The following is a 26863-nucleotide window of genomic DNA, read 5'->3' on the forward strand; positions in this document are numbered from 1 at the left end:
AGTTTCTTTGTCGTTAAAGTTTTCCAAACGTTTCGTACAACCGGACGTACGAGTGCAATATATTTTTTTAATTCAACGAGTTAAAAAAAAATTCGTTTCAATTCTTTTTTTATTTATTTCACTAGACCAACGCGAGCAGCATAGGTGAAAATAAATGGTTTAAATGTGTCAAGGATTGTTGAGCCACTTTAATTCAACGGATCTTCTTTAACTCGTCCGGTATCTGTCCTTTTGGCTGATCGAAAGTGGTCGGTACTTGGGTTCGTTCAATCGAAACGTATTTTCCGGATTATTGGGGTCACGAGTGGCGGAAGTAGATTGACCGTACTCGCATTATTATTCTCGAACCACACACGCGTGTACCGTGGAGATGCAACCCTTATCCGTGTTATTGACGTCTCCATCCCGATGTATTTTCAAGAGAAATATACTAAATAATCATATTAATTACCAAAATAAGTTAACAAAAATACTCTCTAAAAAAATGCATCACAGCTCTGAAACGAGTTAGCGTATCGCAAAAAGCATCCAAAATAAGATCCATCATCGTATCGATCGCTCTCCCTGGTGCCATCTTTTTCTCTTTCAATTATTCTCTCCAGCAGGAATTGAACGCGATATAATTCCTAACTAGCGCGTAAAAGATTCATGAAGCAGACGCTTTGCTCGCGAAACTAAGGGTGTTTGCCTCTTCTTTTCAGTCCGCCTTAGCTCCGGTCGCGTTATAAAAAATTTCGTTGGTCCGCGCGCTGTGCCACGCGAGCCAAGCAAACGAGAATATAAATATTTCAGCCGACCCGTGAAATTTCCACGAAACGGTTGGCCGAGCAAGCAGACAGTGGAACGGCTGGTCGCGAAAACACGCGCGGTTCTTTCCACCCCTTCTTAACGCGATTTTTCGCCCGGCAAGGGCGAGCAACGCTTCATACGGCCGGCGTTTAAGCACACCCTCGTGCTCGCGAAAAGAGTCAAAGGCACAAAAGACGCGGACCAGGAAGAGGGCGGCGCGAAAATGCCGGCAGACGTCGTAAACGAACGGCTGGCTCGTTCCTCTTCGCCCCTTTTTTTCCACGCGTACCTTTTTGTCCCCGTGCCAGAGGAAAAACGCAACGGGGATATGCGATGGACGACAGAGTAATGTCTTTTCATTTCTCGTATAACATTGTCGGGTGTGTTGCAAAAACCTGGATTCCGCGGTTGCAAAATGGTAAAGAAACTTTCAATTTCTTTGGAGCGTGAAAACCGTATCCGTGATGTATGACCATTTTGATCGTATACATAGGGTGAATCAAATAAATAACTTCGTATGAGATATTATATATTCATGTATGTAAGAGGACAGTCAGTCGAATAAATAAATAAATAAATAAATAAACGGTGACTTTTTGAAAGCTTTCGTGAAAACGACAAGGCACTATTGATCGAATGGACGAGACACGTGAGTGTTGGATTGAATTCTCATGATTCCAAGCGATTCTTTCCAACGGCGGAAAGAAGTTCCATGAAATTTTCAACAAGTACGAAGCAATTTCCATCGATTTATCGATGAAGAAATTCGATCAGTCCCCGCCCGATGCCGAAATTAATCGTCCGTTGAATATTTCCTTCCGTTAACGCGTCGGTTGTTCGTTAATTTTCGATTCCATGGAAGCTCATTATACTAATATGCGAGAAAAAAAATTTCGCACCGTATCGATTATCGAACGCTCCTTGGTGGATGATTAATTCATCCCGTGTTTTATCGCGAAACTCGGTTCAGCGAGCTTTGGCGAGCTTGCAGCCGATGTTGATGCGAAACAACGTTATAAATACTAGGAGAATAAATGCAGTTTACGTCGGGCAACAAAGGTGAAATGTTAAAAAGGAGTGGATTTCTTTTATAAGAAAATATGAGGTAGCTGTATATAAATTTCACACTACACTGACAAGTATGTCAGAATAAAAGTTTTCATGATTCTTGTAAAAAAACTTGCGATATTGATGCTATAAAAAGAAAAAAAATCGTAATGTAAAAAAAGAAGAGAATGTTCTAACGAGTTTTATAATAAGCTACATGATCGTAGCAATTAGCCGGATGGTCATTTGATACATTAACAGAAAACGTGATTACCAATTGTGATCGGGCGATTGCTTATTCTCAATCGTGTCCTAGGCAACGATCATCATCCCCCGATTCACCCCCTCATCCCCTCTCTCTAGTTATCGAGCTTTTTTCCCGATCGATCAACAGAGAAAGAGATGGAGGCTTGATTGGATTTAGTTCTTGGCAATTGAGCCGACCGCTTCATTGCATTAATCTCGTCGCGTTCGATCCGAGAGGCAGGTAACTTCTTGAAAAGGCTTATTGCCAGTCCCTTCGAGGGGACGATCGTTCTATTTATCCGTAGCCAGATCAAATACGAACGCGTGAAATTGGTCTATGGTGATAAGATCGAATTTCGTTCACAGGATCGTAAAACTGATAACAAAGAGACCAAATTTTAAGTACCCCGTCGTGTTTGATTTATTATTCAATTTTTGTTATCATGAAGGATAGTAAAAGAATCGATTAATTAAAAAAGAAAATTAATTGAGAAGTATAAAAGAATATCCTTCGTGGAAATTGCAAATAGTTTAGTTGAGAGTAGCCATCGCAGAGATTTTAATTTTCTTGGTAACATCGACGAAATTCGTCGTCCTGGGACGTCTCTTTACATTTCGTCCCGCGGGAAACGTAGCTCTCCATTCTCTGGAAAGTCCTTTATTTTTCTTGGTAGCCTAGATGACCAGCTTCGTCGAAGGAATTTGAATATCGAACGGACGGACGGTCCAGAATCTCCAGAGAACCATCGAAACGAGATCTTCGCATTCGAATCGGCAAACGAAGCGTCGACATGACTTGGCGTTTTAATCCCTCGTCCCTTCGAACACTTTCTGACCACCAACCGTTCAACCGACCCTCGAGTATCCCTAAAAGTTAACGGAATACCAGTTTAACCTTGTCCATTTTTCATTTCACCTTTTCTGTAACGTGTCGGTCAACTTGACAGTCCTCTTCAATCTTTATTACTTTCACATTTTGCTAGCAATTGTATTGCTTCGAGTGTCGTCGTAAAGTATCCGCCAAAGCGGGAAGGTCAAAGGAAAGTCGAAAGGAAATTCGAAGGCACGAAGAAAAATGAGATTTGACCAACGAGGTCGTTGCTTCACATTCCATCGTACGACCTGGATTCGACGTCGGTAGACGTTCGTCTTCTTTGATCCACCTAAATCTCGATAAACGTCCATCCGGATCCTCCGCGAACTTATTTCTGATCCATTTCACTGGGATTTACCAACTGTGTTCTCGTTTCCGTTTGCTTGTCCTGGAGAATCCGCGCAACCCCCTTCTGTCGTCTGGACAAGATGTTGCTGAAAAGAAAAGGTGTCGAGTGCTGATTTCACGGTCTTCTGTGAAAATCCACAGAACATAGCTTGAAGGATGATACTCTATATAATTTGACCTTTTCTCTGAGATCGATTCCTACGAACACCTTTAGAAACGAGAAGATTTTCAAGGAAAAGCGTACAGTCGATATAAATGTCCTCGGATCAGATTTTCGATGGTGTTTACCGATGGAACGCTCGTTTATGGTTACCTTCTGGTTCCTCTTTTAGGAGATGGCTTTTCTGACCCGGTAGACACGTGGCTCTCGAAAATGAAGTGCTCGTTGGTTTCGTCGGAATTGACCTTTAGCCAGCTGAGCCTCGTGGATGAGTGCACTTCAGTTGGAAGCTTGTTGCATGGCCGAATTTGGGCATGGAAGCTCTTTGGACGTTGTTAGGTCAATTTTAGAGGGACGTTTTCGTCCTGAAATGTTTCACGATGACGCGTTGCGTTGTACAGGGTGTATAATGTTAAACCTAATTAGTATTTCATCTACTCGTTGAACACTCGTTGCTTTTTCCGTTTTAAACGTTCCTAGAAATGTTAAACGGTTCTATAATTGAATCGGATAAAAGAGAATTTGTTCGGAAAACTTTGTCGGATTGCTTGCCAACAGCTGCGAAGTTTTTCCTGCCACCTGTTCTTAGTCACATGTTTGACAAATCTCATGACCATGAATGATGCAAGCAATTGAAAGTTTATATAACCTTGCGATCAGAGAGCTTTCGGTTAAAAAGACAAAAGGCTTCAGTAATTTAATAGAATAGTTCCCTTTTATTTCGATGAGTATCAGAAAGCCTGGACGTTCTGCTGAATTTCTTCAACTTGATTCCTTTCAAAGGAAAAGCTAAGTCGAAGTTAAGAAAAGAAAGAAATGGTCGATGGAAAAGTTGGCTTTATCGGAATGGCGTTTGTCGTTGAACGAGCGAAACGCGATGTCTAGGACACGTACCGTACTAGCTGCGATTCTGCAAGCAAGAAACGCTCTTCTGACTGTGATACGCGCACAGATCCGACGACGGAAACGTTATTACAGCGAATAAAAGCGTCGCATAGCCAAGAGGCGGTATATTTTTAGAGCCGGGCCCAGGATCCGGATGATAAAGCATTCTCGGAAATTTCATCCCTGTCCCTATTTATAAACTCGAGAGAGTAACGCTCAGGATTGTAAAAGCAAATGTTAAGCTCCCGCGAGGCTTTGGATGATCGATGGATCGATTGCAACGTGAAAATTTGCACAAACTTTGTTTGCAATTCAATTCGTCATTTCATTGAGATAATATCGAAATAACCTTCGATGGTTAATTCCATAGTCGGTCTCCAGATAGACTCTGACGGAACGCTGTGCATCATGGACATGGACAACGGAATCCTAGACATTAATTAGTCAATAAAGTAGACGTGTCTCTGTGTAGTGCATGTTGTGTATACAAGGTGGACGAGTTCTACGATCGATTTCTCCATCGAGGATTCGAGCTCGTTCACCTATTTCGATGCATCGCTTCAATTGATTCGTCGCATCGAAATGAAACACAAGCTGTGAAAGGAGAACAGTTTTGGATTATTCTTGCGTTAACATTGTCACAAACGATTGCAGTTTTGCATAGCCGAAATACCTTTTCGTTTCATAAATCAATTCTGCTAGGAAAAGGGTTATTATTACGCTTACTATTTATTTATTATTAGAATTATTGATCGGAACGTGTTACGTTAATGATGTATAATATTTTTGTTTTCATTTATAAAAAATAATTTTTCATTCTCGCGATTGCATCGAAAGTGCAACGACTCTCGCTACATTAGGCCTCGAAAGATCATCAAGTTGAGAAAGCACGCTCGTTCCAGTAGAATCAATAAACGAAGCGGATTCTACATGCGATCGTCGATGCGGTAAACTTTGAAAAATGAGATTTCAACCGTGTTGAACTCGTGCCAAATGCTCGAGAGGGTACTTGGTCGTGTTGAGAAATTCGGAGGAATGAATGAGTCTTTGAATGAAACGCTCGTAAAACCAGCGATTTGCGTTTTATAAACATTGAAACAATCTTTTTGCACGAAGCCATTGGTTCCAGATGTTACCAAAGAATCGCGAATTCAAGGACTCGATTAACTCGTTTAGACCAGACAATATGCAATATCCCATTTCGATAAGATAAACTTCCACCGAAATGTTCAGAGACAAAGTATCCTTCCTGTAATTGCACTTTATAGAAAAATGATAGTTTAAAATAATAGAAATATGTATGCTATTACGCCTTCTTAATTACTACTGCAAATTTGAATATTTTCCTGCGCTTCTGTGTATTATCGTGTATTCCACGATATAATCATTCATGATAAATCCGGAATGATTTATACATCGTTTGCTGTGTTTCAAATACCCGGAAAAATTACACTCGCCTCGAACGACTTAGTTTATCGTGGGATTTCGAGTCAGTTGATGGTGTTTCATCGGCAAGAACAGAGAGAGATTTATCAGGATACGAGGAAGCGGTAACAGAACAGTGACTTCTTGGATTCCAGATTAATGGATCGAAATAAGAGGGTCGTTTGCCCGAAAGCCGTTCGCTCGCGATCGTTGGTGCGAAACGTAGCAAGTGCACGGTGTCATCAAGTCAGTTTGACTTGCGTCATTCCACTTCGATTGTTATTTAAAGACTTTGCCTCGTTGCGCTCCTGAAATAACGACATACGAATTACGTGACGCGCGAACCGACCATCACAAATCTCCGTGAACTTTCGTCGTTGCTTTTCGATCGACGACCAATTCTGTCCGCTGTACTCTATAACTTCCCTAATCGAAACTAATAAAAATCTGAAAAATTCACTCGTTGCAGAGAATTTTCAAGTTTTCATAACTCTTCAGACTGTTCTGATATCGCCTCTCGGTGTAGAATTATTCCGTAGGCAATTAAATCACGCTAGTTTCGCGATGATTTAATCACAGTCCCTTCCTAAATGTCTTCTCTCGGCGAGATTTCCGTCGTAAAAGCGCGACGATTTATGAAACGCTCCAATTGTATAAATTTCAACGAATTGCGGAATTTCTAAACAATCATCTACCTAATTTCGTCGTAGAACAAAAGTTTATCAATTTCTTCTTGATGAACAAGCTTCCGTCGCATGATGAATAACGCAGACGTTTCTTGGAATCTTTTTCTCACTAGCAAACCCTTTCAAGCGGTGCTTTTTTTCCACTTTCGTCGCGGCTGGAAAAGAAGCGAAGTTCTGCAACGCCCTATGGCCACCTCGATCGATTACCAGCGAAGGCAACGTGCTGCAAACACTTTATCGACCAGTGAACCGCGCCGCCCGTGGATAGTTTCCGTTCGTTCGTCCGATGGAAACGAACCGAAGCGAAACGTCCGAGAAGAAGGCTTTTCAAATGAAATAATGCGGCTTGGGAGTCGTATGGTACGCTGCTTAACCGTGGCTGAACCGCGGCTCTATATTTGTTAAGGGGGAGATAATTTGTTGTTGCTTTATCCTTTCTGTACCTCGATGAAGATTTTTCTCTCGGAACAATTTATTTTCCGACTGTAATAAGGGTGTAACTTATGTTAGAGTAAAAAAGATAACAAAAAATGGGTTTTCCAAAGGTAGAGAATATAATATAAATGGTAGAAAATATAAATAATTTCTTCATTAGATTTACTTCATTATCATTATTAACCCATTAGCTACCGCGATCCCCAAATGGGGATTTGAATATATATATTTCTTTTATCACTTGCCATAGGATTATATTAAATAAAATGTTAAATAAAAATATCAAAAATAAAAATTTGGCAGTTAATGGGTTAATGAGATTCGTTCGTACGTCGGTACTCTTGCAACTTTCATTCCCGACGTTCTTAAAGTATTAAGGAAACGAACAGATTACTTGGAATATATTTACGAGCAGAGTTGTGTGCTCGTGAGAATGGAAGTCTCATTTTACAATAGAGATCTGTTTTCTCAAGAGAAATCAACTCCTCCCCGAATGCACGATGATTACCGCGATATCCTGTATTATGGAAGAAAACAGACAGATTAGAGCTTGAATAATACGAATTAATTTGTGTATTATTTTTAAATTGACCGGAAGTTTTCTTATCAGAGTGTTTCTTATACAAGTTCCTGCGGTGCAACGACATCAGCCAGTAACGATATCGCTGTTTCCTCATTTTTCTCTCCACAATGGCAACGATACTGTCTGACTGCGTCGAAATTGCAACCCCGTAGAGAGGAATTCCAAGTTCTTCACGGCAGGAGTGGCACTCGTGCTGTTCCAGCCTTCTTTCTTCGCGGTCCCTTCACGCGCGTCCTCTTTCCTACTTTTTTCCCTGCTCCCTTTTTCTTTTTTTTCTTCTTCTTTCTCCGCTCTCGACGAGGAGGCTTGGTATAGTTTCGTCGGAAAGTGCGCATACACATTGTAGTCGCGAGACGAGTGGCTGCTGTCTGGTTCGGTTCGTGGAAAGCTTTGGAAAATATCGTGCCCGTAATGCAACTGTAATGTTTGTAACGAGGAAACATCAGTTTCGCAAGTTTCCTGAGAAACTGAATCGATATTGCTCAATTCCTTCTTTTCTTTTATTAAAGGGCCATGTAAAATGCAAAAGGTTGCATTTCTTGGACATTTTGCAATTTCTGCTGATGCATTTATTATGTAAAATTTGGTCATTTTATATGTAACACGGGGCTAATGGAAATTCTTAATAATGGAAAGCTTGAAAATTCTTTGAAATCAGTGAATTTTTCAGATTTTTATTAGTTTTGATAAGAGAAGTTGTAGAGTACAGCGGGCAGACTTGGTCGTCGATTGAAAAGGTATAATTAATTTCTAAAGGCACAGAAGCTGCTTAACCTTTTTACTTCGGTTAAAAACTAGCTACAAGGATTTCGATCATTAAACAGAAACGGCTGAATTAAAAGATATCCGTGTCGTCGCAATTTTCACGATACTTGAACATTTTTCTTGTCTCTTTCGTTTAGTAATCTTGAAAGAGTAGTTTCGCTGTACGCAGAAGATGGAGAACCTTTTTGTCGACGTTGAAGTCCTCGAGGATTCTGTTTGCTAATGGATTTCTCGATAAAAACAGTAGAGTATAATATTTTACTTTCACGTCTAACGAATCGAGAGAAAAAAAAACGTGTGTATTTAGGTTACACCTTGTTAGAGTAGTCATATTATTTACTATGCAATTATCGTGTTTCGTTTTGCATGAATATTTTTATCGCTTTTCGTTCGAAGCGGATTGAAGTTCTGAACGGATAAGTAGAATAGTCAATATTTGACGAGATAAGTAAAATAGAAACAGTGGGTGGTCAGACAAGTAGAGCAGGGACGCTAAATTGTCAGACAAAAATAATATGAATAATACTCTGGAACAAATAGATAAAATTTCGGAGACGGCCAATCGATACTGGATTATCAGTGGAACAGCTGCATTTGCTTTATTGCATCGTGCAAAATAAACCAACTAAAGCACCGTGTTCCATGAGCAGAATAGCTTTGTCACGGATACCTTGCTCATTTTTCGATCCAATATTGCGAATGCACACTCGGTCCGATTCAGTTTCACCGAGCTCGAAAATGAAACCGAATATTCTCCTTCTCCGTTGGAACATTACCCTCGGCGGAGTAATTACAAATACTGGATATTTTAATAAAAACAGGAAGAGTAGAACGGTCTTGTAATAACAGAGAGCATCGTCGAAGAGCGTTAAATGCATTCGAATCGAACGAAAAACGTTTAATTAAAGTCCCCTGAGGTACATAGGAAAGAATGTAGAGGATCGACGTGGATAATTGAAAAGATGGTCCACAGTGATTTCTTTAATTAAACGCGAATTTCGTATTATTTCTTTCGTCTCGAAGGAAGAGTGGAATTTGCAATGGCGGTTTTGTTACCGCATTACTTCATCAAAGTCTTCCGTTGAATCATGAATGAACTGGCAACTCGTTAATGAGGGACTTTCCAGGAAGGCAAGCAAGAAATTTCGAGCGTGAAATTCCACGGATAACAATCCTTCTTTTGATATCGCGTGCCAAGATGTCACGGGAATATTATCACGGAAAGCTTTTCGGTGTTTCCAATTAAACGGAAGCACGAAATGATCGACCGGGTCATCCGGCACGACGTTGCATTATGCAGCCTCGTTTCTCGCGCCGTACGATGCTCCACAACGCTTGACAGACGTTGATTCGATTAAGATTCGTTCACCGACGTATTTTCGGCGGCAGCCGTCTCCTGGCCCGCTTTGACGCATGGTTTATTAAGCTTGGATCTAAATCGGACCTTTCTTATTCCAGATGGTCGGCGATCAAATAAAAATCGCGTTTATTTCTTCACCTTCCATGCTTGTTTGACAGCTTGACAATTTGATTGGACAACTTTGATAGATTATTGGTTTACGTCTTTTTTTTTTCAATTTGCGAGTGGTATTTTATGGGGGACAATTTTCCAATCGACGCTTTAGAATTTAACTGAAATTCAAAGTCAGAGATTTATCTTTTATTTTCCTTATTTTTAGTATCGTTACTGGTCTGCCCTATTCTACTTGTCCGACCACCTACTGTTTTATCATACGTATTTCTCTTACATTCCGTAGTCCCAATTATCTGCCCACTCATGGTATTACCCGCTTGCAAAACCACTTACGATCTTCTTTTAATGGTCTGACCACCTATGGTCCTATTCCACTTGCCCAGCCACCTACAGTTCCCTTCCAATCCTCTGACCACTTATGGGCCTATTCTACTTTCTCCCCATCTATGGTGCTAATCTACTTGCCTAACCATCCGTGTAATCATATTCCACCCTGCCGGTAATACACGATCCTATTTCACTTTCTGGAGCACTTATGGTCTCCGTGAATAATGTTAGCAACCTCACCATCGGCGGATGCATCCTTAACTTTGCGTCATAAAAATTGATCGAACCGGAAATATTTGTTCCGTGGTGACAAAGGATCGATGAATTTTTACGAGCTCGTTCTACTGAATAACAGGCACCGTTGAAAATAATGACGCAATTTGGTTAGAGGCGGGCCAGGCTGCCTCGTTGCTTCATAAAGCGCAAGTGAGAAGGGGCTTCGTTTTATGTCCGCCGTGTCACTTAATTAAGTTAATGGACGCTGATTATGCACGGTTTGACGGGAATACTTCTCATCTCGACCGAGTCATCGATCGACCTGTTACTTCCGCTTGATTTGCAACTTTGCTGACCGTGAGAGCTTTTCTAGGGCGTTAGTTCAAATTAGGTGAAAGTTCGACCATACTGTCCCCTTATTATTTTATTGTCTAATTGAGCGGCTTAATTGGCCGCATGATTAAACGCGACACGCCGATGTGAGAATCGTGTCACTGGAGGATTAATGATGCGTGTTAAATATCATCTCTTGTTAGCATTTTCAGTAATAATGAACGCAGCATCTAATTATTACGTTATGGAATTTCGAATAATTAACATATCTGTTTTATTATTAATATTAATAAAATGTCGAGAAATGTTGCAATTAACTTTATTTTGTCAATTGGCCAATAAACGTCGAATCGAATCGCGCTGCTACCGACAGATCGATATCTTTTGATAGATTAATCCGTTCATCCATAAACGTAACGAGAATAGTATACTTTATTCAGATTCGATCGGCGTGTGCGCACAAGTACGTGCTTCCTGTAACCGTTCTTTACACACTCTATAAGAGCTGGCTAAGCTCTTTTATTGTAACAGCTTTTCATCCGTAGAAATCGGTACGTAGAAATCGAATCAACCTTTGATAACACTCGAATTCACGGCCGATGAATCTGCGAAATCCTAGCTTCGAACGTGTCTTTTCTACAAAATTCACGCAAGAACGATCTTCTCGCGGGTTGAAAAAGGGTGAAATTGGGGTTCGCGCCGCTCGCGGTAAATTCAAATCAGCTCGAAATTAAATTGCAAATTTACCAGAACGCTGGTCGCGTATCGACAGGCGGAAACTTTAAACGACCGGGAAATATTAATACCCTGATATGCTCCGGCGAATAGTTAGCTTCCATGGCACGAGTTGCCGAAGATTCGTCTCGACCGGAAACTCGTACGGAACGTTTCCAAATTAAATAATCAAGCCACGTTAGAGTGCTTTCAGCGTGTTAAAACATGGAAAATTATGGAGATAGAAGTAAGTACGAGCATAATGATAAAACAACCAAAATTTTATTATACTCAAAATGAAACAAAGTCGCTAATTATTAGAAACAGATACTCGTATGGATAGACGGTCGAGAAACAGATGAAATATATTCTCGAAACATCGATATGCAAATACAAAAGTTTGCAACTTGGAAGCACAAGGATCCATAGGAGTTTCCTTATAGTTCGCTGCACAGGAACGGAAACTAAATCTAACTTACAATTAATACAATCTGATTTATAAGTCAAGCTTCGTTCCAAGTTTAATCATTGGAATTAGGAAACGTACTATTTCAATCGAGACAAACTCCCACGCGAAATTAATTTCAAAAATCCCTCGCTTTTCCTTACATCCGATACGTTTTATAAAATCGAAATAAAATTTTCCCACGAATATTTTCGTCGTCGATTAATTGAAATTGTTATTTACCGTTGGAACACGTAACATTCGAGGCTGCAAGCGATTCGCGGTATTAGAACGCATTAATTAGGTGCCACTGATCCTTGATAGTGGCGAACGTTAATTAGAGCAAATTCCTGTAGCGGCAGATGCTCGCTAAATTGCACATTCGAAATTCCATAGAACCGAACTTCCATACGGAGATTGAAATCGGTATCTTTCCAGATGGTGTTTGCTCGAAATTGCCTCCACTATGGTGAACAATAGAAACGGTGATATTTGATCGGTTTAATTGTTGCGGTACTTGCTTCGTGAACCTTTGTTCACCAGTTGCAATGATATTTTAACTTGTAGAATTATATTTATTTAACTGTTAAGATAGAAGAGATGGAAAAAGGTGTTTCCAATGAAAATTGAATTCTTTCGATAGCAAGGACGTCTATAGATTCAATGACCCGAATGGCTCGAAAAAAACCTCTATTTCCAATTGACAATCGTCGATTTCCTATTGATCGGATGGAACATATTACAGAGGCGAGGTCTGTTATCTAATCACGAGACTCGGTCAGAGGCATCTGTTGTTACAGCAACACCTGTGTTGCGTGCTATCGCTTGAAATTCCGTTGCCCTTACTTCCGGTTCCTCGTCTACGGCTACTTTACGATCGTGACTGCCGTTATCTACCCCTGGAACAATGCTCTCTTTATTGTCCATGAATGGCTGAAAAGGATTTTATTTCGATAGTTCGAACGGAACGAGCCGGTCGATCGAAAAAAGCAGAGATTTGAAATTTTTTGAAAATTCCCAAGTCACGTATGTATGGGACATGTGCATTCATCAACGTATCGAATCTTTATTATACCGAAACGTGACACGGGCACGAAAGCAATGATACCTAATTAGTAGTTCTGAAAGCCAGTGGAATGTGCTCATTAGCCGTATTACCGGCACGTTTCGTTCTTTGCCAAACCTTGTGTTCGTAGCTCTGTCACGGATCTTTGAGCGCCGAGTTCAAGGAATTGTTCCATTTCCAACGGTGGAAAGTTAATCTCTACAGAGCTTCAAACAGCATACTTGAGGATATAAATCTTCTTTGCGAGAAATTTGAACTCGTTCATTAGGTTTCCTTCAACCACCATACCTACCTCTTTATTGTAAGTCACATCGAGGCACTAATTATTATCTTAAGGTTAATTTTTAAATCTAATTATAAACTTTCGATGTTCTGTTTCGAAATTCTTCTTACCTTCATTTGTTTACGAAAGCTACGAAATTGTATTGCAAAGGATCATTCGTACTTTTCAAGTCTATTTACAAAGAAGGTGAAACGTGAAAGTTGCTAATGACTGCGGATCAACGTCTCTCGAAACCGCTCGAAAACGAAGGCCGCGCTTTAAGCTTTTTAATTAATGGACAACGAACGAATAAACCGGGTGTACCGGCACGCTTGTCCTTCGCGTTTACGTGTCCCAGTTCCATAATGCCTTGCAAGAGCACCCTCCAAGAATACTCTTGCCATTGGCTTCGAGGCGAATCAAAGCGGCGCCGATTCTCTGGTTCAACGATTAATTTGTCACCCATGGCTACGAACGAGCCTCCTTAGGAGGCTGAGGCTTCTAACGACTTGAATTTTCGCGTCAGATTCCTTACCGGAGGATCCTTATTTTAATCTGTAAATTTCAATTGTTAGGGTAGCATTAAAGTTTTCAAAAATAGTCTGACCATCTCGTCCAACATACTATCCTTTCTTCCAAAGGAATAGAAACGAAATTGTTCTATAAAGGAATGAATCGATCAGTTCAGTTGAAGATCAGAAAGGAGGTGTAGAAACATCTGTTACCGATAAAGTCTGATCAAAGACGGTCCGTGGCGAGCTTTCCACGAGCCATTTAACGAAGTTGCTCGAGTATAAGCTGGAACACTTGAGCAAATACACGGGAACCTATTTTGGTGACGGGATAGGCTCGAAAGCAAACGAGCGACACGCTTTGGTAGTACCCGGACGCTAATGCGTACGGCTTCGTCGTGACAATATTATAAACAGAGGAGAAGCATTCCTGCGCGTAACCGTTTTTCCGGGGCTTTGCTGCGAAGCCGTGCGCGATAAAAGGTGAGGAAATTGTCTCGGTGAATGCGGGGCTTCTTTCGTTACGCTCATCTTTTCTTCCTTTGTCGAACACCGTATGTCGTATTCGACGATAGGAAGATTTCTATTCTATTCTTAACGTTGATTTCTATAGAAAAATCAAAAGTGACGATATTTTGTATGATTAATAGAACTTTTTAAACACCAAAGAGATGGCTACAGTAGGGAAAAAATTGAGAGCTTTTATTTCAATAAAACACTTGTGGATGCGTACCATTACCATTTTTTATTTCCTCCGCCATAGTAAAGTTATGGCGTTTTTTTAAACGAAAGTATATATTCTTGATTCATATAACGATTCACTATTTGTTTTGATATTCTACACGAGACATGCGAAAGGGAAGGAATAAAATGGTCGCTTCTAACTACGGGCGCGAACAACGTCATAGAATCATGGAAATGAAATTCGTGTTTGCCTTCAATTCACGGAACGTAAATGAGGAATAATGGATGAACAGACGGCCAGCCCGCTGGTCTTTTTCGTTTCCACAGGCTGAATAAAAAAAATACAGTTAGCTATTTCGAAATGGCTGGCACGATTCAAACCGGGCGCAATTTGCGCCGCTGCCGATTGCTAACCGCACGCGAATTTCGAACGCGATGGAATTGACGAAAAATTGGAACGCGATCGTGCCTCGTCTTCTTTATTTCGTCCCCGCTGTGAATTCTCATATCGGGAGAATATTTTCACAATCGGGAATTCGTTTGAAAAATTCAGGAACATTAGGGACGACATTGCACTCGGTTGCAAGATAAAAGCTCGTAACGAAGTTACAGCAGACGAAGTTCTTCTTTTCTCAGCTTTGTTAAACCACCGTGAAACAACGTGTTCTGTTTCCAACGACATCTACTTCTCTGTAGATTTAGGAAGAAAAAAGTTCGAGCAGACGTCCTCTAGTCCAAACTGTCTACATTCCTTGCTTTAAAGAGGTTCGTGTAGTTTTATAAGATCGCGTGAGCTTTTGTACGCTTCCAATGGATATATGAGAGGTCGTATTTTGCAAGAAAGTAATCTAGGAAGTTTTCCAGGAAGTTTTCCTATAGTTGTATATCTTGAAAGAAATCAGGGAAAACGTGAAAATCTTATCGGTCGTAAAATAGAACACCAAAAATATGGCAGTGATAAAGGAAAATTGATTAATGACTCGATCGAATGAAACTTGTGTTAGTGGTATTTTATACGCAATCAGAATCGATCATTTCCTAAGAGGCAAAGAGGAAATCCGGACATTAAAGAATTAATGTGTACAACGAGGCAGAATTCTCCGATCGTTTCGAAGAAACAAGCAGGGAATGTTTTATCCGCATTGTGACCGTCCCGTGTTGCGTCTACTTTTCCATCGAGAACGAAAATAACTTTCCTCGTCGAGAAAATGCAAATGCTGCTATGTGGAAGCTTAAAACTTTTGCATGTAGAAATTTCGTATCAGACAGCGACGCGACTTTCCAGTCTATCATTTTCATCCACTAACAAATAAATGTCGACAGATTTATGATCTTCTATCGGAATGATAGTTATTGTAATTTAATTATGAATAAACAGGGTGTCGCACGTACCAAAGGTTAGAAGTCTTGACATTTCCGAGCGAACAACGTTGGCGAACTCGTTCAATTATTTACCAGGATGTGCGAACGTGTCGAATCCAGATACAAAGCTAAGTAAAACGGGGTTGTATGTAAATAGCAACCTATTCAAACTTCGTGGGTGTTCTGGTCGAACGAGCGATGCTTATTGAGCAGCTTTTCAACAGCAACACATTCGGGAAACGCGTGTGAAAGGTAGAGGAATTGAAGTTGGAAAAATGTTTGCGGTATTCACGAACTGGGTTCGAGGTCGTTTATTCATAGAAATTGGTAATTTCGTTAATTATAAATAGAGTTAGTCTCTAGTTTTCAAAGAAGATTATCATTAATCTAAATAAGTCTCCTTCTTCCAAAGTTTCTACTCTAAATTATTTCAACCACCATTCGAACCTTAGAAGACCGAAAATTCATCTTCGTTAATCTTCTCTGCAAGGATGAAAGTAAATAAATCCACTGGTATCGTGTTTGTTCCAGGAAATGGCCACGTGACGCGACAGAAGAAGAGAACCCGGCCGCAAGATGAACACGAACGGCAATGTCGGCTCTCAGGAGGGTGGGAACGGTACCGATTACGGTTCCAGCGAGGAGACGGCAGCCCTGCTAAGCAGGGCGCCACCCCCTCCGGTCGTGGTTGCCGCGGCGTCTCAGGGCAAGCCGGTGCTCACGCGACAGGATCGAGCAACCTTTCTGGTTGCCTCGCCCCAGTTGTCCGTCTCGGGCCTCGGCGGCTCCGAGGAGAGCGGCACCACCGAGGATCCGGCGACCAGATCGGTACCGGACATCGAGCTACATTGCAGACTCGACGGTGAGGTCCAGCCTCAATTACAGCCGCTACAACCGCAACCTCAGCCGCAAACGCAAGTCCAACAACCGATTGTACCCGCTGGTTATCGGTCCAGGCAAACTTCCCACCAGCACAGGTGTCGTTGCGATCGCAGGGACTCTTTGGCGCCATCCTCGGCGCTGCACCTGGCAAGGAGCGTCTCTAGGTAAGTGGCATTTTTTCGAAGATCTAAATTTTGAAAATAACAAATGACGGGGTTCTCTTTCGTTATGTAGCAATTTCTTGTAGGAGAAATCTTTTTTTTTCTAATGTGGGAAAGTTTTGTATAAGACCCCTGACATACCCCAGGGGAGGAGATGTCAGATTCTTACTGATTAAAATCTCACGGCAATCTACTTGGGCGTTGAAAAGAAGTTCCGGGATCTTGTACATATTACACCGGAACCTCCCCCGCCATGCATAACGTGCCCTGTCTCGGGGGACCTTAAATCTAGCCTCTCATTTCCTAGGGAAATCTAATCTAACCCTTCTCTGTCGTTGTCTTCTTACAGAAGATCCTAATTCATTAGGCTACTTTGGTTTCTGTTTTGATTGCTATATTTGTAATATAGCCATGTTATTTCATGAAAACTCCATGCTAGTTTCTGCGTTCTAACTCACCCTGAATACGCTCCGGCCATAAATCTTTGACGAAGCATTAAGCTCGACGAGTGGTTGCATCGTTGTCAGAAGAATAATCCTGACGGATCGTACGTGTCTAGACACTATACTAAATGTCACTGATTTATCGCGTCTTAAGGCACTGGATTGTACCTTTCATTTTTACGTCTCATTGTTACTGTATTAGCTCTCCCGCCAGATTTACGATTCTATCGTTGAGAGTACCATTTCCAAGCAGCATTCTTAAGCCGTGAATTCTGAAAACATACAAACCAGACGTGCAAGAAGAATTCTGGAAATAAAGAATTCTGCACCTTCGTGCCGTGCAGGTCGGTCTTATGTTTAAAAATTTCTACCCAACTTTGTCGTGTCGAGGATGACTCCTCGGCGAAGGGTGAAAAGTAATGTAAGAGAATGAATCGGGAGATACAGTGGCGTAAATAGAAGTTCACTCGGTTGGCCGCGTGAGATGACCCTTGAAGGATATATGGAGGCAATGTAACCAAGAATAGGGCCTAGGATATTTTGTATATACCGACGAGTTGTAGCGTGTCGCATCGGTGACTTCGAACGAACCCAACTACGACGACCGGATAAATTATTGGCCGGGCGTAAATCACCAGAGATTAAATAACGTTAGCTCGTTGTTCTTCGAACAGTTTTACCACCGCGTGGAAACTTTATGATCTTTACGCTTGACAGTTATTACGCCTCGAGGATGTTTGTTCTCGTATGCAAGAAATGAAAAACTTTCTTATTGCTGGTAGTCTTTTGGTTTCTATTTTTAACGACAAACGCGATTAAATATTTCGTTAAAGCTCGTAGAAAAGAAAATTTTAATATTTTTCAATAGGAAACGGGAAGTTATATTCAGAAACGTCAGCTTAACTTGAATATTCTCAGACGTGAAACAGCATCTTCAGGAAGTTGTAAAAGCGATTATTTAGTACAACATACGTTTCTATTCAACCTTACGAAGCATTACCTCGTATATTCAGAAGCACTTGCTATCCAAATATCTCATTTACCCTTCATCCATCAACCCCTCTTCTACGTTATTAATTACATCTTGCAAATTTCTCACGGTATAGGAAGTGTCAGCTGTAATACAACCGCTTTCACCCGAAATATCTCGAAGCATAGTTTCTTCCGATGGCGTGGCATTTTGTTTCGCGATATACAAGGAAATAGGGGTTGCCACGGATTTGGAAATAGGAAATAACTGGCAGTATCTGCAATAGGGGTTGCTAGATCCTGCTGGATCTCGAAACGGGGTCGGAGCTTAACACTTTGCGTTGAAAACTGTGCACGAAGCCCTTTTTGGATGCATGAAATTCGGTCGAACTATTAAACACAAAGGAGGTGAATCAAAATCTGATTGTTGCTGCACTAATCATTGAAAAATTGTTCATGCGTTTTTCGGTTGCAAAATTAAAATTTTTTATCAAAGTTCAAAAGCTTTTTAAGCATAGTTCCCAATTGATTTTCCTTGTAGTCTTTCAAAGTGGAAGTATGTCCTTAATACCCTTTTCGTGTCCTTTTAATATAATGTGCATAAGAATGTACATGAAAATTTTCAGGGATTTCGTAGACTGCAAAGTTTAATTACATAAAATCCGGTTTAAGTCAGTTAATAGTATTTTATGAAGAGAATTCTGAACGAGACTGAAAATTAGTCTACATAAATGTTACGTACAAAGTAAATTACCTATTTGTTAATATTTTTAGTAAGCTTTTTCATTTTAATAGTGGTATTATACAATGGTATTATACAAAATATAATAAGGTTAATCCCTCTCATCTCCTACCTTCAAATATAATCCAACCTCGACAGAACACAATCTCCATTTAGCAATAATAATTCCAGGGACTACCAATGAAAAAGGAGGCGAGTGCAAGCAAATTTGATGGAACTAGACTAAATTGCTCTTATTAAATAACCTCTTCTGTTTCAAAGGCTGTATCGCAAGTAGGTACAATTAAAGTACAGTTCATTCTGTTGCGATCCTTCTTTGAGATTCCTCGAAATTCTGTCTGAACTTTGAAACTTCGCCAGTTACATAAATCGAAACGTTCCCTGCTGTCTAGCTTCTCAAATGTTTCCGCGTTTTCCATTGCTCCCAGTTACAGATCCACTGGGTAACTATGCAAGGTAACGAACAAGGGACGCGAATATTTCCAGGCAATCGCCGTTAGTTCGTTAACGAAACGACCAGCGAATGCCGCTTTAATTGGAGCCGAATTGTCCCTGAAACGTACGAGGCAAACCATCCGTGATATACTGAGATCTACAGCTTGATTTACGAATTGAACGTTTGACAATAGTAGAGTATTAACTCTACTGACACCGAAGTGTCAAATATTTCAAATTTGTCAAAAAGCACAGTTGACCCGTGCAAATCCCAGAACATTTTTCACCTCTACAAAAATTATTATTCCAATGTTGTAATTTTTCATAGCTTCACTTCGTTATACGTTCCACGTGACGAAGCGATTATAATTGAATCGTGTGCAAACAAACTGATCCGGATGAAAGATCGATCGCATCAGTTCATTCAGAATAAACGAACAAATGGTTTCACACCACCCACGTATGTTGTATTTCCTATAAAACCGAGCAAAAAATGAAATAGAGAGTACACAGTACACCCGCACAGCTCGTAAGAGAAAATAGGTGACGCGTAGGAAGTAAACGTTACAGATGATTGCAGTTTCGATTACATTTAAATCGACGACCATGCAAAACACCTACGACAGCGCTTAAATCGTGCAAATACGCTCTGGTAGAAGAGTGAATTGCGATCGATGAACAAAGTACGAAGCAACGAACTCTTCCTCAGAAGTAGCAAGTCAGTGATTTCCGGTTAATCGTTCGAAGACCTCGGTTGAAAGGCCAACTAGCTGGCGTTAATTGCGTTATTACCGACGAAACCAACTGCCAACGACCTCAACCTCTCCCTCTCATCCATCTTTCTCTTTCTCTGCATTAGCAACGTTCTAAGTCAAGAGCACTCGGTTCGACAAAGACGTTGAACAAAGAGCATCGCCGTCACAATAGACGAGCACATTCCGCGAGTAAAATCGAATTAGTTAAGTACTTCCGTCGGGGCTCACACTAAGCCTTTCTCTACCGTTGAGCTACTCCACTTCTTTTCCCCTTTGTTCCGTTCATGGTCTCTCTTGTACGTCTGGTTTTACCTTTGGGCAACGTCTGCTTCGTAAATTGAGTGTTTAGACACGGATTGAAGCAGCCTGGGTAAACGAAGTGTCTCGGTTTTCTCATGATTCTAGAGGAAGTTGAGAGAAACGGAAGTTTTCTTGCGGAGTGTTTGAAAAGTTCTCTCAGATGCAAAAGAAGGTGACACGCGAATTTGATGATATTGCATTTCTAAGTATACTTCGAAGAGACCATTTTTTTCGTTAAGTTACCTGTTAATACGTAATACACCTGGCTATATGATATATCGCAATGAAACTCGTCGATATAGAGTTACTGGCTATTGTGCAAGTTTACCTACATGCTCCGTGTATTGTTGGCGATAGTTCTATTGACATTCGACGTGTTTACCGGTTCTATAAGATAATTAACTACCAATGCCGGAATCGATAATGCCGTCTTCTGTTTGCTAGACGAAATTTCATTAGCGACCAAACGCGATCGATGTGTCCGCGATAATGTCGTCGCGTCATCGAGCACTAATATTCGTATTAAATTTACTTTGATGCACCTTTCCATAGTCTCGTTATTGCATACTATCAAGAAGGTCAAAGGCAATTAATTTTATTATTTTAAATTATAATTCGGACGAGAATACTTTATCCTTATATATTACTTAGTTTATTAGACGTTAACTGGAATTCAAAAATTAATTAATCACTGCAACAAATAATTGGCTGAAATTTCAAGGATCTTGAATTACTGGAAATGTTATTTTCTCCGAAACACGGCAAAAAGGAAATGTTTCGGCGACACGCGGAATTCCTGTTGATCGACAATTGTCGATAACAGCTGTTTGTCGATTTATGTTACAGAGAAAGCGTGAAAAGCGGCCACCACTGTTGCCCTTGTCAGGCACCCCCGCCGCCGGTTCTCGTCACGACGTCGCCGAGCGCTCGTATAATACGGCAAAGCTCGCAACCGGAAGCGTCCGCGTGCTGTTGTTCCGGATGTTGTTGCCCTCTACACGCAGGCACCACGCCGAGTGCTGCCTCCCTGCGGCAGCTACGCGAGCCAGGAGATGGAATTGCTGGCATCGCCGCGGATTCATTGCGGATCAATGGCGGCATTCGACAATTCCGACAGGTAAGCCCCGTTACCGATCAAACAATGGATTTGTCATGCACCCTTCGCCCATTCCACACACGCTCCACTGCGTTCAAACAAGCAACCCTTCGCCTTGGATCTGTGTTCAATGTCCGTTTCCACTTTGTACAAGCTTATCGCGATGTGCATACTACCAGAACCTGGACGCTAACAGTTTCCTTTAATTTACTACAAAGTTATTCATTCGTTTACTTTGAAAATTAAAATTCAAGAAAATTAAATATCGAATGTTCATCTCAGCGTCCAGGTTTTTCCTCGCGCGAGCGAGTTCACGAAATCGGTAAGGAAGAAAGCGAAAAACGTACTGTTGTTAGGCTCAGCTGTGTCGTTGCCTATCTTGCTTGTATCGTTGATGATCTATACGATCGGTGTTCCAGAACACGTTTCGTACCTGCTGCACCAACTCGGGTTGCATTCCGTGTTTTCCTCCGTGTTTGAACAGCCCGTCGAAACACCGGCATCCTGGTGTTCTTGGTTGTCTGCTTCGCACGCGTGCTCGCTCGAACAACCGTCGGTGTTTCTTCCCTTTCCTTTCTTTACTCTTTCGTTTCCGTTACCTTCCTCCCTGAGTACAGACTTTTCGTGCGATCGAACGACCGTTCGTCGGGTTAGGATATAGAATTTGGAAGTTCAGAACTAAGACGTAGGTCCATTTCTAAAATTTCTAAAATTGGGTAAAATATAGATTTCATGCTTCTAGAATATTATATTTTGTACCAAGGGTAGATCTAGAAGCCTTCCTTATATCACTATTATAAATATTAATGCCATTGAAGACATTTACGCGTATAACCAGTGGTCCTCTATTTAATTATTACTAGAAAGAATCTTCCTCTCTCGAATGTAGAAGTTTGAAAAATTTCGTTTCACGAACAAACTTATTTATCGTCGAAGTAAAACCGGTGCTGCCACCTAACAAGGGGTTGAAGTATCAGTTGGAAGCTACCCTTGAAGAATAGAAGCTCGATACCGACAGACGCGTATAAAGAGGGTTAGAAGCAACCCCTTATGATAAGAAGCTTATCAGACTCGACGACAATGCTTCTAGTAACGTTCCTCGTTGTAGATGGCACCGTGTGTAGAGAATGATTCGCTTCTGAAAGATAATCGTGAGAGGAATGTGCACCTAGAAATCGCAAAATCCACACGAGTTCCGTAGAGATTTGCACGAGTGATCGATCACAGGGAAACACCAGAACTTTGTACAAGACTTAATCATGGTTTAATTAATGAGATTAGTCGTTGTACGTAGCTACTCGAGACAATTAATTGGGATAGATAGAAAGCTATTTAAAATCAAGCGCTTTGGCGCCATTCAAAATTCTGCTTAATTAGAAAATATTTCTGACAAATGATTTTCAAACTATCTCTTAATTTTTTGTCTCTCGACTTACTAGAATTTGTGAATATATTTTTGCTAAAATATGGAATAGGAAAGAGAAAAATTAGATCAGTTTGGAATAGTGAGAAAAGTCTAAAGTGACGAGAAAATTTTTGTCCGTGTACGTCCGGCTGTTCCGGCTGTCCCGAAATAAAAAAGTGGTAATTTGCTTATTCCCGAGTGGGGATCCTTGACGAGCACGAAACGGATCTCCCGTCGTCATTAAACGAGATCCGGGACAAAAAAGGAGAAAAAAATAGAGGCGCGAGCAAAAGAAGCGAAGAGGAGGCAGGCAGGAAGCAGCGAGCAAGTGAGATCTCGACATTGTTAGTTTAATTATCTCTCCTTGGCGCGACGAAACCTCCTCGTATCTCGTATAGATGCCCGAAGGGATGGAAGAGGGGCTCTGTGCTTTGTACGCGATTTTGGCCGGAAGCCAACGGATTATAATCATGCTCCGACATGTCGTGCATGGAATCAAGGTTCGCGACGTGCAGCCGTGACACGAGGGGTAATTGGGAACTTTTTTCCTTTCTGCAACGAATGGCTCTCTTCTTCTACTTCTTTTTTTATCCCTGTTTCTAGTTGATGGTCGAAAGAGGCTTTCTAGAGTGGCTTGAATCAACTAGAGCCCGGGTGGTGTCTGTTAATTTTGCTTTATCTCGAGATGAATTGGCTAGGACGTTCAATCTTCCCGAGGCTGATGAGACTGTCATGTTTTTAGTAATTATATAGAGCTCATTTGTAGTTTGTCTTGTTAGAGCAGTCAAGAATTTTTCATTTTCAATTTTGAATGGATGGTTATTGATTTTTTTCACGCATTCCAACGTCTGGCTTGAATTATGGCTGACCTATTCTACTTAAAATTGTTCTTGGAAAGCTGTTTCCTAAATTTCAGTATTCTTATATTGTGCTGCTGATATAATCTACTAAATGTTAGAGTTAGTCTTTGAAATTGATCAATCTCTAATTATTAAATTGTTAAATAATTCATTAATTAATTGTTAATAATTATGTGGAGCTAATTTTAGGGTTTATCTCGTTCAAAATGTCAGAGGTAATTAATTATGACTTTCATAAGGAAGGTTATCGATCACTTTATTGTATTCGAACCTCTCGTCTGACTTATGAGTGACCTATTCTACTTAAAATCGTTTTGACTGATTAATGGATATATTACCTTTTCTATTTCAATAATTTCAATTGTTCTCGATAGTGCACTACTAATGCAATCTACCAACCATAAAAATCAATTTCTAAAGTTAATAAAAATGATTATTACATCGTTATCATAATAATCATTGCATTTCATAAACAAAATTTTGGATGAAATCAAACATATCAAACAGGAATTACAAATTTTGTATTGTTTTAAAAAACTAATATCGGATAGACAGCTTTACACTATGGACTGTGAGTTCAGGGAAAACTTCCTTCTTTTTTTTAAATAAAGCTTTGAAAGAAAAACTTGAACCGCAATAACTCAGTTAAAAAAGTTTCGACCGCGTATCAAACTCATTTCGACGCTTTCTTAAAGCTTGCCTTCAAATAACAAAGCTAAATTGTACGTCGACATGGAATCGCGAAGGTTTCGGTGCGTGAAAGTAAAAGAATCTCCGGTTGGTTTTCGTGTGACGCGACCATAACGAGCATCCGCCTTGTAAATCTGGAACGTTACACGTGTTTCCTGTCCGTGTAAGCGCATCCTGGGAAATGAAGCGAATGGGATCCGGGATTTTAAAAGCAAGGACAGCGGTTTTTACGCTTTTATCGCGTGCAGACGATCTCAAGCACGCCCCACATCGGCCAACTTCTTTTTCGTCTTCGCCGTGAAATCTATCGGGATATTTTTAAAGGCGACTCCTAGGCGTATCCTAGGCGCGATAAGATCCCGATTGGATTTTTATTCGAGTCGCCTTCGTTCGTGATGAAAAACGCAAACGACGTGTCTCGATAATGTCGGTACCTATGCTTCAAAAGAACTATGAAACTATGAAATTGTTTTAAGAATAGAGTAAAGATCTCATGTAAATTGTATAAAAAATACTTTCAACACCTAACAAATTTACAAAATCTGAGAAGTATATTTTTTTATAATTACTTTTAATCGAACTTCGCCAGATCAAAAAGTTTTATATATTTCTTTTTTCTTTTTTGATAAACGATGTTGTAAAGTTTGAGAACGTGAAGAAACTTTACGTCGTATAGAGGTCGGACAAAAACGTTTCAAGGTAGTCCCCAACTCTTTTTCTAATAAAGTTACAACAAGCAATTCCAATTTACTACTTTCAAGAACTGAACACTACCCTTCACTAATGACGACCGCGAGTTAAACACCTAAAAGTACATTTTACCGATTATTCCCATATTCACAAAATTCTCCAGAAACACACACAATATACATACACATACTCGTTTGCGCCCTTTTTATAAGAAATATCAATGTACCTTCTTGATGTTCCTTGTACGATAATTTTGAGATGCCAGCAACCCTTTCTTTATGCTGTCTTTTTAAATGTTATTAAATTTTCTCGATGTCAATCGTGTTTAATTTAAGACTGATACTTAAGTATATTGATGTTACAAAAATGGACTATGTTTGAAATCGCATCGACTGAAGATAAATTGAAAATGAAATATTATGTTGATACTTAATGAGATGAAATCGTCGTTTTAAAAGATATCGTCGTTCCAGCGTTAAACCTGATTACCACTCAGTGTATCAACAATTAATCTACTTAATTCCCTGCGAATTACCATTTTATCGAATAAAATGAGCGAGGAATGTACAGGGTTTTGTATCAACAGCATAATTCGTTTGTGTAAACGTTCGTTTACTGCCAAGGTAATATAACGAGCGAGAATTGGCAATTTGCTGACGACGAGGAAGTCGATATCAATTTCCCTTTCCCCGGCTGAATGTCTCTCATTAAAAGGGATCGGAGAAAAATAAATGGCAGTTCCATCCAGTTGGTTCTTTTATCCTCGGGCGTCCCGATAGGCATTCATCGACGGACAAAGAGAAACAAAAAACGAAAGGAGTCGTTTAATCGTCAATGAAAAACAATCAAAAGAAAGGAACGATTACTTTCACTTGAAATGTTGACCCGAAGCTTTTCGAAATTTCTTTTCATCCGTTGTTCAGGTTAAAATTACTTTGTCTAATGATTCGAGACATCGTTCATCGATGACCCAACGCGTTAACAAACTTAAAGGTTCGTGAAACGATCCTTGCTTCGAGAAATAATTCAGCGTCGAAGGTTACCGACGAAGACTACTTTCGATCGAGCCTTGCCGGTGAAATTGTATTCCCCTGTAGCTGTTAATAATTAATTCTCAAGCCATTTTTATACCCCTCGAACAGCGCGGCTCGTTGCATAGGATTTTTCGAGAGCACACCAGCTCGTGTAAAAGGGATTTTTATGTTCTCGTTGATGGAATTTGTCGGGTACTTAGTTTATAAAAGAAAAAAATGTAAACGAAGAGGCTGTGGCTTAGAAAGAAAAGATTTTTATGTTGTCGTTGTAAAAAGAAAATTGAATCACAAGTTCAAAAGTTAGACTGATTGAAAAGAGTCGAACGAGATACACAGACATTCGTCCGATTCTTTTTAACATTTCAACTTTTCGCATAGTCAGCTGGCGAACGTTCTCGTACATGTTTCATCGCAAAAATCATCGGCAAACGTCGTCGTGTTTGCGAAACTTCCGCGTGTATTGCACTTCCAGGAACGGGCGAGCATCAGTTTCAAATATTTAGGATTCGAGCTGGGTCAGGAAAACTGTGTATGAAAACTTTTCACCATTTTCCAAACACGCTGCTCCTTCTCGTATTCCTACGATTCTTCCTAGTGTGCAAAATACTTTGATTCCCAGATTTACAATCTTCGCGAGTCAAATGCTTAGAATTTGAGAAAAATTAATGATGTCTAGAGCTTTTCTAAATTTTCTTTTCACAATTCCTCTTCTTCGCTAAAAGCTGAAATATCTTGAAGACAGAGGGATAGAAAAGAACACCCT

At 40.4% G+C, this 26863-nt stretch overlaps 1 protein-coding gene across 4 annotated transcripts in view; it reads left to right on the plus strand.

Moving 5' to 3' along the window:
- The window catches only part of SK (small conductance calcium-activated potassium channel), a 126293-nt gene that overhangs the window by 17450 nt on the left and 81980 nt on the right, over positions 1-26863 (plus strand). For all 4 annotated transcript variants that reach the window (XR_004580815.2, XR_004580814.2, XM_034319106.2 and 1 more), the window contains exons 2-3: positions 16170-16684; positions 21172-21442. Coding sequence is in view for 2 of the 4 variants with exons in the window: in XM_034319106.2 (XP_034174997.1) it covers positions 16215-16684; positions 21172-21442 (741 nt within the window). In the remaining 2 variants the exon portion in view is untranslated. The remainder of the gene's footprint in view (positions 1-16169; positions 16685-21171; positions 21443-26863) is intronic.

The sequence above is a fragment of the Osmia lignaria genome, chromosome 13 (genome assembly GCF_051020975.1).
Source record: "Osmia lignaria lignaria isolate PbOS001 chromosome 13, iyOsmLign1, whole genome shotgun sequence".
Taxonomy (NCBI): Eukaryota; Metazoa; Arthropoda; class Insecta; order Hymenoptera; family Megachilidae; genus Osmia; species Osmia lignaria.